At 38.0% G+C, this 16,697-nt stretch overlaps 1 protein-coding gene across 3 annotated transcripts in view; it reads right to left on the reverse strand.

Annotated features, from left to right (window-relative positions):
* LOC112148518 (netrin receptor UNC5C) overlaps nucleotides 1–16,697 on the reverse strand; it is a gene marked incomplete at its 3' end in the record, with an annotated part of 179,711 nt that overhangs the window by 35,156 nt on the left and 127,858 nt on the right. For all 3 annotated transcript variants that reach the window (XM_024275701.2, XM_024275702.2, XM_036213527.1), the window contains 1 exon segment: nucleotides 10,355–10,458. In XM_024275701.2, coding sequence (XP_024131469.1) covers nucleotides 10,355–10,458 — 104 coding nt within the window.

A 16,697-nucleotide genomic window follows, 5' to 3' on the forward strand; every position in this document is an offset into this window, starting at 1 on the left:
AGTAAGTTTCTTTCTACCTGATCAATGTCAAGATGGAGACTTGGAGTTGAGGCTTAGACTTGTGTGGCACCTCACATACTTAATACCCATAAACTTAAAGGAGCCCCGCGTCTAAAGTAACGAACATCTGTTTGAGATGGAATTTATCAAAGACAGGACGCAGATGGAAGATACACAGTATTCTGCATCTAAAATGAAAGTTTTCTGCTGATCACCGCTAGCTCTGTGGAGAAACTGAGTGTTGGTGTTAGACTGGGGACGGTGCTGGCAGAGCAGGCTCTTCCTGGAGGGGGCGGTTACCTGCACGTTTTTGTGGGTATGGGAGGGGCTGCTGCAGACAGTGCAGGTTTTTAGAGGATTATTCCTAAATCCATGAACAGATCAAAATACCACTTTAGGGTGCATTATAAAGAGGAATGAACAGTATACTACATTTAAAACTTTAAAAAGTAGAATTTTCGTGATATAGCTGATATAGTCTGACTTAAAAAAATACAAAGTTGTAATTTAAAGAAAGACAATTAAAGATCAAAATAACACAAAATCTGAAATCTATTATCTTTCCAACAGAGTAAATCATCATTTTATCTGCTTTTTTCTCTTTTAATTTTATTTAAAATGTTCTGTCAAATAATAAATAACTCAAATTTGTATGTATTTACTGTAATTTTTGTCAATGTGCTTTTACTTTTCTGGACTTTTTATCTGTTTTACTTTTAAAGAGTAATATTTCAGAATAAAGCGCTTGAGTTACTGTATACATGGCATAAACTTATATGGGTTTTACTACTTTCTTAAAAGGCTTCAGGCGCTTTACAGTCCCAGTCTCTTACTCCCATTCACACACACACAATCACACACTGCTGGCAGCTCTGCTGCTGACCACCGGCGCCAACCTGTAACCACCATGTGTGGTTCAGTGCTTTGCCTAAAGACACTTTGCAACACGGGCGGGTAGGGCGGGAACTGAACATGCAATATTCTGATCAAAGGTTGACCACTCCACCTCTGCACCACGGCGGCCACCAAGTGTAATATCTGTAAAAAAAATATATAAATCTGTAAATATCTTTCCTAGTTATTGTGGTCCTGTTCATTCAACCGTCTGTAAATGTAAATTTTCTGTATGTATTTGTGTAAAAACACAAAATAGAAACATCAACGTTTCAGAGTTAACTGTTATGTGACTGCAAGAACGTCTGTTTTTATGAGTTAGTAATACACCCTTTCAGTACTTTTGTAGCGAATGACAAACGTGTGTGTCAGCGCAGACTCAGCGCAGAGGAGGAGTGCTGATGACACTCTATAATCATTTAAGCATGAAGAGGCTGTGAGCTGATTGGGGGCACGCTAATCCTTTTAATTGACTCTCCAGCTCTCCAGTGTCATTAAACCTCCCAAAAAAACAAAATCAGCTTTGTTTTATTAGTGTGGTCAGCTGAGATATTAGATATCTCCCATTTCTTATGTCAAATTAACAAAGTTGAGAATGGGAAGCTCAAACAGAAGAAAATTAAATTCTTGAATGAATTATACAATTGGGTGCAGCTTTGCCTAAAAATAAAGGCGGAGCACGAACATGGGGGGACTTTGTGAGAGTGGACAATAATTTTTACATAAATAAGAATGTCCTCTTATCATCGTAAGGAAACTGCGTAGATTTTGGCCACAGTCAGGCCGCTGACACCCCAGATATAGTATACACTATACAGGGGTGTAGCAAATAATTTGAGGGGCTTAAGCTTTAATTAGAAAATATGAATTCTGTTTATTTTTGTAATACTTGAAAAACTTTGTACTGATAATTTTAAAATATTTGTCAATTATGATGCTAATAGTGACTCAAAGATCAGGGGGCAAGTGAAGTGCAAATCTTACTAGTGCTAGCCATGTTAGAAATGTTTGCTCTGTTAGTGCATTTACTGGGGTTTAACAATGAATTAATGAATCAGTTTCTATTCCAGCAATACAACCACATGAATCAGTCTGAGGCAGAATCAAATCGATCTATTCAATCGATTAAATAAATCAATAATTAAATCGATCTGGGAAAATACGGTGTTGGATTGAGACATGCTAGGCTTATTATGTAATCTGCTTAGGGCTTTGTTAGCAAACTCCCCAATATATCTGTATATATTTGCACAGTTTTTATGTGGTTTAATTGATAACTGTGTCTTATATAGGATTACTTCATTTCACCACATTCATGGAACGTGTGGAGGTCACTGGGAGGTTGATACTGTGCTTCCTTACACATATTTACAATAAAAATAAATAAATCACACACTGACAAAAAACTTCCTTCAGTAGTTCAGTAAAGACTACTTAGCTGAACACTGATGTACTCAAAAAGCAATTAAGTAGCAGCAATTCCTCAAAGCTTTGGCTTATTAAACTTTATAGTCTCTGTCTCAAATGAGAATTTACTGCCCCAATTGCTCAAGATGTGAAGTGTATAAAATAATCCTTTGCCAGCTGTCAAACAGCAAATTATTTTGGGGAGAGGTTTTTCCTAGTTTTTTGTGAGTGAATTACAGATTTAGGTCAATTCTACGATGATATTAATTAAAAGTTAATTGCTACAAATGAAATTTAATTCAATCAAATGAGGGCTAAAAAAAGAGGAACTTACTAAACTTGACAGAACAGAGCAAAGTTTTGTTGTTTGACAACACGGCACCCTGTGTCACAACAGTGTGTTCATTCATCCGTGACAACAGTGTGAGGATTGCCGAGGGCAGCGCGAGTAGCTGCAACACTCTCTGCACTGTCATGTTGCCATCAATCCTCAGCTTTGTCTCCAACGATGTCAAGACCGACAGGAGACGTGGAGGAGACGGAGATCCGGAGAGTGACAGAGGGAGAAACAAAGTGGAGGAAAAGGCGGAACAGATCGAGAAGTCAACAACAACAAAACACAGAAAAAAAAGGAAAATAAAAGCGGAAAAATGTTGGGATAAATTATCTCAACGGAAGCAGTTTTGTGAATATTCCAAAAGGCTTTTAGAGGATCTAAGGACATAACTTTAGGCAACAATTCAGCAATATTCAATATCCATCTTGCCAAAACACAGCCAACAATCTCTGGCTTTATACTATTCTTGCATTTGAACAGTTTAACAAAAACGTAGCTTAAATTTTCAGACCTCAGAGACTAAAAATGTATTAATTAGTGTAGTTTTTATTAAAATAGATCAGTTAATTTAAAGTCCCACTCCGATTATCCTTTGATCTGTTGTGAAAGCTTTCACAGTGGTCTTAAAATTATAGTTATGCTGTATTTGTCAAAATCAAAAAAATCAACATAATTTCAGTAGATTTTGAAGGAGAAAAGCGGCTCTACTTGAATTATGTAGATCGTGTTAACAGTTGAAGGGTTACAGTCTAAACAGATGTTGTGTTTAAGCGTCACCGATGACGCCTCAGGTGTTAAAAGGTTAAATTTGTCCTCTATCATAAGATAAAACGTAACAAGAACATACCAATAACGTTATTTACATTGGAGTGGAGTTAAAGAGGATAATGCAATTATGAACAAGTAATAGTTAAAATGCCAATTTTAATGATAATCTCCTGCCTTGATGTTAAAAAAACAGTCCAGTAAAGTGAAAGAATCATACCAAAAAGAAAAAAAAGAGGCTAACTTGACAGTAAGAAAACATAATTTAAAGTGATGGATTAATGAGATGTTTCTGTCTTTAGTTCATGATTGATATATATTATTTTCTTTTTTAAAGTGGTCTACTTGATGGACATGAGCACTTTAAGGTGCATGCAGTGAATTTTACTGCAGATGTGAAATAACAAAAGTCTTCCACCTGATGTGAGGACACCAACGTTGTAGTTTAAATATATATAGACGCAGAATGCATTTCAAAGGCAAACATAAAAGGACAAAAAGAAAAAGGAGTAGGAGAATTTTATTTTAGGGATTTGTTGCAAAGGCGACATATTTCAGTCTCCAGTGTCTAGACAGATGCAGTGATTGGAACCGAATGGAAGTGAACTGAAAAAACTCGGATTTTATGAATGTATAAAGCGACAAAGAAGACACAATGAGGGAGACTGATAACCCATCTGGAGGTTTTGCAATGGAAAAGCTGCATTTTTGATGCAGCTCTGCACAGTCTGCTGACTGTGGAGTGGGATCTGACTAATGCCTGGACTTACTGACATGGCTTATCACTGGATGAGCAGCCTCTTTGGGCTCCAGAAATTACTGCTTGCTCTGGTTATACATTCTTTTGTACTCCTTCGTTTCTGCTAACCATCTCTTCTTGTGTCCGCGCGTCACCCTCTGTTTCCATTATACTAAACCTTCTATTTGATTACTGATCACAATCCCTTTGAGCATTCCCAGCACTGAGCATTTGCTTCAAAATAAGGACTAAATCTGCTCTTGTTCATCTGCACCATTAGTAAATTGCTCTGTAATAGCAGACTACGGTAATAGATTTTTAATAATCCCTGTACCAATTCAAATATTTATCAATATTCTAAGCAAAAAGGCAAAAGAGATGTCTGACTAATCTGTGGATTATTTGTAGCAGAGGGTGAGGGTCAAGGTAAAATGTGATGGGAGGTGAGCTGCCGGGCTTACCACGCTCAAAGGGGATTAAGGCAGGTAACTGTTCAGCAAGCAACATTACAGGATTGCATAAATTGTTTTTTTTGTACAAATACAAGCATTATTGTAATCACTCACACTGCACATTCAGCAGTTTTAAGAGAGCTAGCAGACTTGCCATCGTGTGTTTTATGAATTATCTTTAAAAGCTTTAAAGGGCCATTACCACGAAATACTAACTTGTTGAGCTTTTTAGTGCATTATCATATTCATTTCTCACTGTAAACAACCATTTTGATTCATACACAGTTCTTAGTATTCCTCTAAAAACCTGCGATCTGAGCACCAGCCCCTCCCAACTCATGAAAACAAGCAGGTTCTGATGTCACAAAGTGAGAACAACCCTTTCAGAAAGAGAATGCTTTGCCAAAACCACCACCAGGTTAAAACAAGCACCTGCTTTCTCAGTTGAGCTACTAGTGGTCAGCCAAACACTTTAATTTTAAATGCACAATTCCATATATCCATATACCATCTCCAATATATTCTGTCTTCAGACCCCGTCCTCACAATTATGCAGACGGCAAGTGTATTTGTGTTTGTGAACCAGTGTAATGATGACCTGGTCTACTAAAGACAGATATATGGTATCCACATGCAACTTTGCAAAAGTTTGGATGTTGTTTGTCTTCACGAGAGAAACGCAGACACACTGCTGATGCCGGTGTTTTGCCAAGATATGCGTCCCCTGCTAGAGTTTGAATTCTCTTCTGTGGCACGACGGTCATATTTTGTCCTCAAAAAAGTACAAATGGATGTTTACGATAAATTTTACTTTAGGGCTTTTGGAAGTTTATGTTGTATTTGCATCTTTTTCCCCACATTTTTTTTATTTAAAACAACAACAGGAGTTGTTGGATTCAGTCAGGCTGAAGATCCATCCTGACAGAATCCCCATTCTTTTGCAGTAGGAGCAACAACTATTTATTAGTTGTCTGATGTTAATTGCTTCCATAACAAAGTCACTTTCATAAATTGCATTTCTTAACCTAAATTTTTTTTGCACAAAAAGCTTTTATTTTTATCGTAAACATCTACCTTCTTTTTATGCTTTTTGGAACAAAATATGAGTGTTACAAACCAAATCAACAAAGCCAGAAGTCATGCTGCAAGGGATACAAATTCTGGAAGGGAATACATATCTTGGCACAACACTGGCTCTAAGATGATGTCATGAAATGGACGAAGCGTCAGGCGGAGCCTCAGACATCAAAGCATCTTACTTCCAGGTAAAAAAAAAAAAACAAAACATGAAAATAATTCCTATTTCATAAAAAAATGTATTCTTTAGTGTGCCAAAGGTAATCTATGATTATATATGGATATTGTTTACTCTGAAAGGCCTAAGAAAATCCTGGTACAGGCCCTTTAAATGGTTCAAAATGTAAGTCGAATTATCTGCAGACATCACTTCATTTGTGAACTTGGAAATGTTTCAACTATCAGCTTCTTTTCATTCTTTAATCCTCTGATAAAGAGTTTGACTCAAGAACAAATGTTTTATCTTTGCCTCACAGCCACAAAATTCCTTTGAATGAAAAATAAAAATCAGAAACGATGTGCCAAAAAGCTTTTCTGATGACTGGGATGAGATAAGATCTATTACTTTTTTGGTCAGAAAGTTTGATATTTTCTTTTAAATGTGTCTTATTGCATAGTTAGACTGACTGTAGTGGAGGTTAATGATGTAAAATGTTGCTTTCAAAACTATTTTTTTCAAAAGAAGACCTTTCTCTGTTCAAATAAAGAACAAATTGTGGAGCGATCCCTTCACCCGCTGCATTCTTTCACTTGCTTTGCTTACAAAATTCAAAACGAAAGATTTCTACCCTTCCACAAGGTCTGTGTCACGGCCAAAACGAGCTATAAGACATCAAAACTGGACCAAAGGTTGATGCATCAAGAAGAATATTATGACTTCTTGTGCAACTTGAATGCATGTTTTTCTGTAGAAAAGTAAAAAAAAAAGTTATGTAAAAATCACATCTAAAGATTTTGGCGAAACGAAGCAGACGGAGAATTATCTCTGCTTACAGGTTGCACTAATTGAGGTTGTAGATTGAGAATGTGACGGGAACTTGACCAGACTCCAGAAACATATCCAGTCACTGTCTGACAGTGTGTGTGGACACATGAACGGCCTGTCACCACACACTGATGTGTTTATTTCAGTCCAGCTGGAGTGATCACTCACACACGGAGACAGACGCACACACACACACTCACACACAAGTCCAAAAGTCGACCTGCCATGTGCAGTCCTCTGACTCCGCCTGGCCTTTGGGGTTATTCTCACTCTTTTAACTTTTAAGATGTATTTATTTTTGCCGTCACCCTGCTGCCTCTGTGTCTTAATAGCCCCCGAAATGTTTGTGTTGAAAATATATTGCGAGAATTTCTCTGGCTCCTGAATTTCAATTTGTGGACAGATTTGAAATATCTAAAGCCAAAATAAAGTCAACGAAACAAAGACATTGTCATTGCGGGTAAACACTCGGCTGCACCTGTTGCCAGGGTTCTGGATCTGCAGACTGTATCCATATTGACTTTCTTGTTGAACTGCTGAACTCCACTTGCTGAATCCAATAGCTTTCTATTAGCTTTTAAAGGCTTTATATCACAGTGCAGAGATTTAGATGCATTTCTAGGATTCCACAATACCTCAAATTGTGTCTCGCCGGGGCTTTCGGATTGAAAGAGAGGCAGGCGAAAAAGCATGTAGAAGACAATTGCTTTTCAGTGGAACAGCACTGTCAGAGGAGAATGAAAGGGAAGTAATGGTGTGAAGGTGAGCAGACATTTTCTTTGCAGCCTGGGATTAGTTTGACCCCGACCTCTCAAGGCTAGCCGTGATGCCGCAGGTAAAATGATCACCGACTAACTCGTCCTTTTTGTGAGCATTTTTCTTGCACGTGCGTTAGCACCAATGAAAGTGCACGCACGGCGAGGAGAGCATGCTGACATGTTTACTCCACGCGCTGTACAAATGTGAATATAAATTTTGATAGTGTGTGTGCAGGGACTTGAGACTTTCATGCGGCATGTTGACAGCTCCGGGCCAGCTGGGCATTCATATATTGGTATCACATGTCGGGGCAATAACCCCATCACGCCGACAACTTTAGGGCAGTCGTCAACTGTTGGACGGGGCACCAACAGCAGCTAATATTAGAAGGTTTTGAGAGAGGTTACAGGACACCGACATCAAAGGACCATCAATCAAGTGAGGTGGGGGGGGGACGCAGTTGCACATCAGAAACTGTGACGGAAAAATAGTGGAAACAGAAAGATCTGATTAAAACAGAGGAAAAGAAAAGATAAACATTTCCACTCAAGTCAGAAGGAGTGAGGTGGCGAAATCTATTCCGTTTCTGCCCCCGGCTTCACCTTTGCTTTCTCCAACTCCTTTCCTCACATTGTCTGCCTGAGTGCTCTGCCACTCTTGCCTACGTTCTTCTCCTTTTCTCTTAAAAGAACTCTGTCGTTAGGTGCGATTGAAAATGACCATCAAACCCAAAAGAAGTGAAATCTGATTTCTCCAACCTCCTCAGAGCTCCGCCAAACTCCCCCTCCAGTGTCTTAATAAATGAAATTATGTGTTTTCATACATTCAGGTGGAAGCACAAGAGAGACGGAAAACAGCAGATCTGAATTGCAAATAGATTGCTTGTAGTTTCAGCCTTCAGGGAACGGATGCAAAATATGCAAGCCTTCCAAAATAGATGCTTTTTATGTGCGACGTTTGATGAGAGGATGAAATCTGACATAGCTGTGGCATTCAGTATACTACGCACAAGTGGATGTGCCACAACAAACACATCTGCGTAGATAAGTATAACTGTAAATGTAATATATTTTGATTTCGATACTTAACTTAATCTTTTTTTTCTGATTTCGTCATAACTGAGATGTATGAGCAGTCACTGTGTATGTCTGCAGCTCTTTTCTTGGTCATGTTGGAGTGTGAAGCTTGTCACAACAGGTGTGGAGTTTAAGTGTTTATAATGTGGGGCACTTAGAATGCACACAGGTGGATTCGGTTGAGATAAATATGTGACTCATGCGAGTAGCTAAGTGTCAGATCTTACATAGAGGCGTCCTAAGAAAGAAGTTGTCTTATTTTCCCTTATTTCTTGATCTCTTGTTATGCCGATATTTATTTTCTTTTGCTTCCCCTAGTGGCAGAATCATGCGTAGTGGCCATTTATTTAAACAACCATAACTCGCCACAGGAATGGGCTTGAAACTTACTTTTTTGTTTTCAACATTTTTATATGTGTTTCTCTTCATAACTGGGCTGGATTAAACCATCTGGCGGAGGAGATATGGCCGGTGGGCCGGATGTTTGACACCCCTGCAAGTCATATATAGAGTGTTTTCTTAGTGGAACATGTTACTCCTAAAAATAATCGTAGTAAGGAGTAATCATAGTTTTGAAGCTAACCTTACCGAGTGAATAGTTCATAATGAAATTACATGACATAACTGATGTTTCTCTTTTAATTTAGAAATTTCTTGCATTGTACTGTTTCGCCTCTTCTGTTTCTTTCAGTCTTTGCAATCTGGAACAATTGTAAGACTATGAATATTCTTTGTATTTTTATACCATGGTCCGGGTAAATAATCAATTCTGATTGGACATTAGATTACAAAGGGATAATGGACAGTAAAAATGTATACCCCTGCTGAGATGAGACCTTTCTGTGTGGAGTTTGCATGTTCCCCCTGTGCATGCATGGCTTTTCTCCAGCTTCCTCCTAAAACATGCTTTATAGGTGAATTGGTGACTCTAAATGGTCTCTAGATGTAAATGGTGTGTGGTTGTGGTCCTGCAGTGGACTGGTGACCTGTCCTGGGTGTACTCAGCTCAACTGTGGGCAGGCTAAGCTTTGGCAGGTGCGGGTTTAGAATGGGTTCAGAAAATGGATGGATAGATAATGTACACCTTAAAAAAGACATTTCAGTCACATAGCTCAATTAATATATATCACTGTGCTGACCTAACACCAGTTGGTATTCCAATTATCAACATGTTTAAAAAAAAAAAGAAAAAAAAAGTTGCCATCCCTTATTTTACAGTTTGTCACAACAGCAAGACAGTAGAAAAGATGAGTGATTTCATAGTTTCCTTTAAACTGTTTGGTTATTTTGATAATTTTGAAGACTGAGATGCAGTGGGATAGAAAGAAAATAATCAAAGGTAATAAAATATAAGGAGTAATTGAAATTTTTAGACTTTAGATTTTGATTCTTTGAAACAAACTTTTGCTTCATCATCTGATGCGCCCTATAGTGTAAAAAATATGGTAAGCATATAAACAACAGAGAAATGAGCAAGTAAGGAAAATGTAAGTCATCGTGAAGATTGGTTGGACAATTCATCAGAAATATTGCTAAAAGGTATGAATTATAATGGTAATTGGTGCTCAAAATATTAGAGACATTAATGTGGTAAAAAAAAAAGTTACAATTATCTCAACAGCTAGCTTGCTAAATGTAAAACAAGCATTTTCCTATTTGAAATTGGCTTGTTGTTTTGTCCGTTTTCAATCTCTCTGTGGTTCCATTTGGCTGAGTTAAAGGTCAATACCATAAGCTAAAATTATTTTTTACAGTCTCCTATCCTATTTTTACCCACACTCTTGTTCTGCATCGCCAAGTCCTGACCTGACATATTAATTAAAAATCTCCCCAGATAAAAATGAGCAATAACATGTCACATACCTCAGCGGCAGGTATGCCCTCTGGGGGCCGACACTGCAACAGCACTTCCTGTTCCAGTGAGACTTCTTTTCCCAGGGGTTCCTGTTCAAAGGATTTCTTCAGATCTGCAAACAAAAACAAAAGTTTGTAATGATGAGTAAGGATATCTGGTAATGATAGTTTCATATGTCAGGAAAGTGTGATTTAGTTCATTTAGTTAAAGAACTGGACTGACTCTCAAAGGAAAATAAATAAATATACAGCTGCAGGAGAAAATATTCAAACCCTTGGGAGTTACCTGGTTTTATGCACAAACTGGACACACGATTGTGTTCAATAAAACATAAATTAGTGTGACTTAAGCAGCCAATGTTTTTCTCCATTGTAGTGATTTAGATGGAGATAAAAAAAACATGTCTATTTGTACAGAAATTGAGGTTTACATACTTCATCTATCAACAGTATGCCTATAAAGAAAACATTGTCTTAGGCCTTTTATTCCATTATTTTGTCTCAGTTTATTGCTGTTTAGTCTCAAGCAAGCAAACGACAATTCACAAATTAAAAAGAAATTACAAAAACAGCATGAGATATGTTTTGTTTTTTTTCTTTTTCAAGAACATTTTAGGTTCAAAAGGAAACGCTAAACGTTAGAAAAAACGTCCAGAAATGAACAAAAGATGGTATTGAAATACCAACAAAGTCTGAATATATATATATCACTAGAAGTTTGCTGTTTATTCTTTATAACAAACACACATTTTCTATTGCCTTATAGAGTTTCACAAATCCATCACAATAAAGATCTCTGAGGAATAAACATCAAAGACCTCACCAGTTGAGGTAAAATGAATAATTCTATTTATCATTTGTACAATTAACTTTTTAATTAACTGAAAGTTTATCTAGCTTGAAGAGAAGATGGGGAGATTTCAAAGAAGAAAAAAAACTCCCAGCAGTTTCTGAAGTTTATTTATGAAAAATAATGCATAACCAAAACAAATAACTTGAATAATATTAGATGCATAGAAATGTGTCACTTTTAATGTAACATTCCATCTATAAAAACACACATTTTTGTATTACACTCCACTAAATTTAATTAATAAAATAAATTACAAAACAATAAAGTAAGACATAAGCCGCATTTAAATTTTTGGTCATTTTCCACCTTTTTTGTTATATTTCTGCCAACCTCAACTACATTTTTGCCCCAAATATTTTTATTTTTATTTTTATTTTTTTCTTATCATTGTCAAGTGAATTGAGCAAAAACAATATTTGGCAAAGCTTTAAAACGAACAGCTCTCAGAATGACAAACATATGCAAATATTATACTTTTCCAAATATCCGGAAGGCATTGTGACCAGCTGCCCAAATTACCTTACACAGCCTCATTTAATATGGAAGAGTCGGTTCTCTACTACACCTGTATACCACATACCCATATCGCCTAACTTAAATGAATACTGCCCTCTTTTTTTTTGTTTTTTTTTTCTTGAATGTCACAACTCAAAGGTCAAGATCACAAGCGAGGGTGTTCATGAAGAAATGAAAAGTTTTATCCGTCAGATTATAGTTTCTTGGCACTTTAAAAACACTAGAACAAGATTAAAATTAATGCAACAGATTAAATCCACCAATGAAATGTCAACCTACTATTCAATAATGGACATTTCTGATTGAGGCCCAAGGCCTAAAGGTGAATTTTTGAGCAATTTTTGTATATGCTGAAAATGCTTAACTTTATGAAGGATCATTTTTGATGTGTTCCTTTTCACTCTGTTAATGTTTTAGTTCAGTCCATAAAAGCTATGAACTGAACCGGCTAGAGAATGCAACACTGGGTTTTAAATTCAGTTTTACTGAAATGATGCCTAATTTACTGCTAGCACTACAAATGAAGTTTTGTTTGCACATGGGTCAGAGTGGCTGGTGGCAACGGTCCATGTGCCGCATGCTCCCACTGTTTCTCCAGAATCCTTCTGAGGGAAGATGTTTGTCCAAATTTATTATAACAATGAAGGGGGAAAAAAATCAATAACTCAGTTGCTTTCCCTATACCCTAGGAATGGGATATTTTTTTCCAAGAAAAACTTGAAAGTATAACCCATTGGGATGGCATCTAAAGTGACCCAAAAGTGTCCATGAATAAACAACAACAGACTGGTTTTCAGAAATGTTGTTTATGTCTGGTCTGTAATTTATGGTCGTGTTTCTTTCTATTCTTGTAATACTTACTCAACTATTGCTACACTCCTCCACCTCTCTGAAGGCTGTGTCATACATACAATTTGTGCATTGTCCACATATGTAATTTCAGTCTTTTGTGATACATACACACAATTCAAGTGTTTCTTGCATTCGAAGAAGCTGCAGCAATCAGTTCCACATTTCGGTGCTTAGTTTCATTGAAGGTGTATTTGTCTTTGGACATGTCAATCACTTCGACTCCGTTCAGTACTTTGAAGTTCTAGTCAATCCTTCTGCCTTTCCTGCGTTAGTGGCCGGGCTCACAAAAGACCGCTGACAGGGCGAGCCCGAGTATGCACAAGGCTTAAATGTCTGGCTGCATTTCACAGGAGGTCAAAGAAGTTTGACATGACGCTGCGTCGCATCAGCCAATCAGGAACTCAGCTTTGGGGATATGACGTTTTCAGTGACCTGATCAGCGGGTAAAATACTAATCCAATACGAGCGTTTTGTCCTGTTGCAGCACGGTGGTTCTCTGGCTGCAGCCAGCTTTCCAGACTTCAGCGGAGCTTGCTCGCTCAATACACTGGCAGACAGACAGCCGCTGTGGGGCAGCCTGCTCGGGTCTCCTGAACTTCTTATCGAGGGAATAATAAATACAGGTCACTATTTTTTATTTATCCCCCTCTTGGGTTAATGCAGGACAGCTTTCAAGAGACGCAGAAACACAGTGGAAGTAGCTGTCATCCAGACACCTAATCCGAGTGACATAAAAACCCTGCTAAACCACGGTTCCACAGCGCCTAAGCCGGGGTGTTAAGCTCAGGAGCACATGTTTGACAGCCAGCAAGCACTGAATTTGTCGCATGGCAAAAGAGGGGCAGGCCACCGGTTTGCGTCTTGCAGGTCGGGGAGCTCTGATTTTATAGGAACAGCAGGCGCATTATAAAACGCCAATTTTTGACGCGGAGGTCTTAACCATGGATCAATATCTGATGACTTGGGAATGAAAATGTGTTGATTTGGGAAGATTTAGGGATTTTTTTTATTACTGAAGTATCAAAATTGGCACAATTGGGAACCAGAACCATAACAAAGGATCGCTTTGGGACAGGAACCGCAAGAAACACAATCTGAGCCCAACGCTACCCCCCTGTCCGGCTCGTCTGGGCCAGCGGCGGGTCCTGGCCATATTGATAATGCAATATGATTTGAGCCCAGTGTCAAAGTGAAGAAATTCAATGAAGCGCAACATTACGTGTTCTTTGCATGTGTTCTTTTGTACTTCTTACAGGGTTTTTAACATGGTTCGTTCGTGATACATCTGGGAAGAATTTCACATAAAGACCACAACTTTTGTCACTTTTCCCACGTGTGTTCACGTATAACCACTTTTCATCTGAGCAATGTATGCCAATCGTACATAGTGGCAGTGTGACATGGTCTTTATGTTTGGACAAAAGTATTTACTGTACTCTTAAATTGAAAAACAAACAATTTCAAAATAAAGTTATAGAATAGCTTTTGTCTTGTGCTAAAAATCCAACTATTCTTGCAGAGAATGTTCTCAGATTCACAGTAAGGACCTTTATAGAACAGGAACTTCTAAACCCACACACAAACCCAATTTATATACAACAAATATACTTTTTATCAGATTCCTGTGTGTACAGCTTTATTGGTTCAAAGCATTATGTGAGGACACAGAGAATTGCTCAGGCTGAACGATACCTTCATAATACAGTCAATCTCTGAGGGATGAAAGCCTGAACAGAGCATGATGGTTCATTATGGGAGTAATCACCCAAAGCTTTAGCCCTAAATCCACCACATGGCTACCCACACATGCAGAGAGAGATCCAGTCAGACAAAGACGGAACGCTGGAGAAAAACAGATACTGTCAGACACGGATAAAGAGGCAGGTACGGCCCGCCCAACCAAACAAAAATAAACAAACTCTCATACAGTAGAAATGGTGTAAAACAACTGTAGACACAAGGAGCAAAATAAGGAAGTGCTTGAGGGATGAGGCACACTTCTCTCATGCCAAACAATTCCAGCAATAATTTCCTGATCTTAATTAGTAAGGGAGATGGAGAAATGAGGAGTTGGCTGTCAGTGGATTTCCATAAAGATTGAGAATGAAATTAAAGGGGATTAAAGCAAACTGCTCGGGGATGGTGGCACACAGAATCACATATTGTTTGGTTGAGGAATATGGTTGATTTGTGCAAGTTTAGGAGAAAACAATGCTTAATTCTTGAACAATTGTGCCTTGTTGTGTCCTGATAAGGGTCACGGCATTGCCAACTGGCTTTTAAAGCACACATAACCTTATAAATATTCGTGACATCATGGGACCATGGATATCAGTCAATGGAAAGCTTTGTGTCTCCATGGGAGGGAAGTGTGTGTGCAAGAAGGAAATGACAGCTGCACTAATTCACTGACTCCACTTTACTCCCAAACTGTAAACAACACTATCCAGCTTCATAAATATGACAAAAAGCCGTGGAAATCCTCCAAAGAGGCTTTCAGACTTTCAGAATCACATCAAAGCTGAAAGCCACGGATCTGGTGAAAAGCGTTGTTCAATGTGAACTCAATACAGCCGTGTCAGCACCTATTCATAAGAACGACTTCTTGAGCAAACTCCTTCTTTGCTTTTCTCCTCTTGTGGCTTCATGTGTCTTTTTCCACCTCCTTACTTCTCCGTCTACGAGTTCCTCAACCATTGCTCAAGTAAAACTGTTATTATGTTTGTGGTTTTGCTTGTTGCCTCGGGCACCTCTACATAAGCACATTTTAGAGCAATTATCCAAAATGGGTGTCTCTGCCCGCATGGTGCGCACACCAAATCAAAGCAGTTCCCCTTATGCAGCTGCTCAAGCAATAAAAAGCAATGCAAGATACTTAGAAATAGAGGAGGGAAGTACTCTCACTTAGTCTCAGAGAGGATCATTTCCAGATTGATTTTTTCTGTCATGGGATACTTTGAAAAAAAAAATAGAGAAAACCTAAACCTTTGGTTTTTGACAGAAGAAAATAGCTATGAATGATGAGTCCAATAGGAAAAAATGGCAATCCGTAGCTAAAAGAGAATAAAAACTGAATTACAGTTAAAATTTAGATTTCATTTAAAAATATAGTGAAATAAATGCAGCAAAATCCATCTGACAAAAAGGCAACACATCTCATATTATATTATTGATGTATTTTTATTCTTTTCTGGGTATTCATGCAGTAGCATCCTGCAAATGTTAGCATCCCATTAATCTGTATGTGCATAAGTATCTGCAGTGCATTGCTCGTGGGTCAGGGTCAGGTTCAGGGTCAGAGCATACCGCCCTAAAGATTGTTCTGAAATCGTAAAAAAGTTTTGCAGCTGCGATTTTAAAACTAAAACTGTTAGACGTGCATAGCTGTGGGGCACAAGCAGAACTTTTTTTAATAATATATCACAAACTTGAACAAAAACTGGAACAAATGTTAGACGTAAGAACCTAAAAAATAGGATGAACGTTCACCTCAGCTCTAAGTCCTGACAGAAGAGACATGACACCTCAGACGTGTGAACTGTTGAGTGCATCACAGCTTCACAGCTGTTTGTTCTCTAAAGGATTGTTCAAAGCAAAACAACCACTAAATGAGGACGAGACGTGACTGTTTGTTGAGATGATTCACACATTTTAATTCTCTCCCTGTTATAATTTCAAGATATGAACTTAAAAAAATATATTCCAAAAGGCATTATTCATAGCTGAACTGTAAGGGTTGGTGCAGTTATAGTTTTCTTATCAAGTCCCACTCCAATCATCATTTGATTTATTTTAAAATGTTTCCCAGTGGCCTTTTAATTATGAATATGCTGTTTTTAGCCAAAAAAAAAAAAATGTAGTTTTCTTTGAGATAGTTTCTGCAAAGTGGCAGTAAACAATTAGAAATGTGCATCTGAGTTGTGGGATCATTGGCACTGGGCAACCCCACCCCCACTTCCCCTCCCTGTTGTAAGAGCAGGGACCTTGTGGCCAACCCAGCTTATTTTATACGTCACAAATTAGCTCTTTGACAAACTTTAATTTAATTTTCTGCTACTGATTCAGAATGATTGGAATAAGAAATACACAGGGAAGTAATTTTAAGCATAACTTTCCTCACATATGTCCTCT

Source organism: Oryzias melastigma, linkage group LG9 (genome assembly GCF_002922805.2).
Source record: "Oryzias melastigma strain HK-1 linkage group LG9, ASM292280v2, whole genome shotgun sequence".
Lineage (NCBI taxonomy): Eukaryota > Metazoa > Chordata > Actinopteri > Beloniformes > Adrianichthyidae > Oryzias > Oryzias melastigma.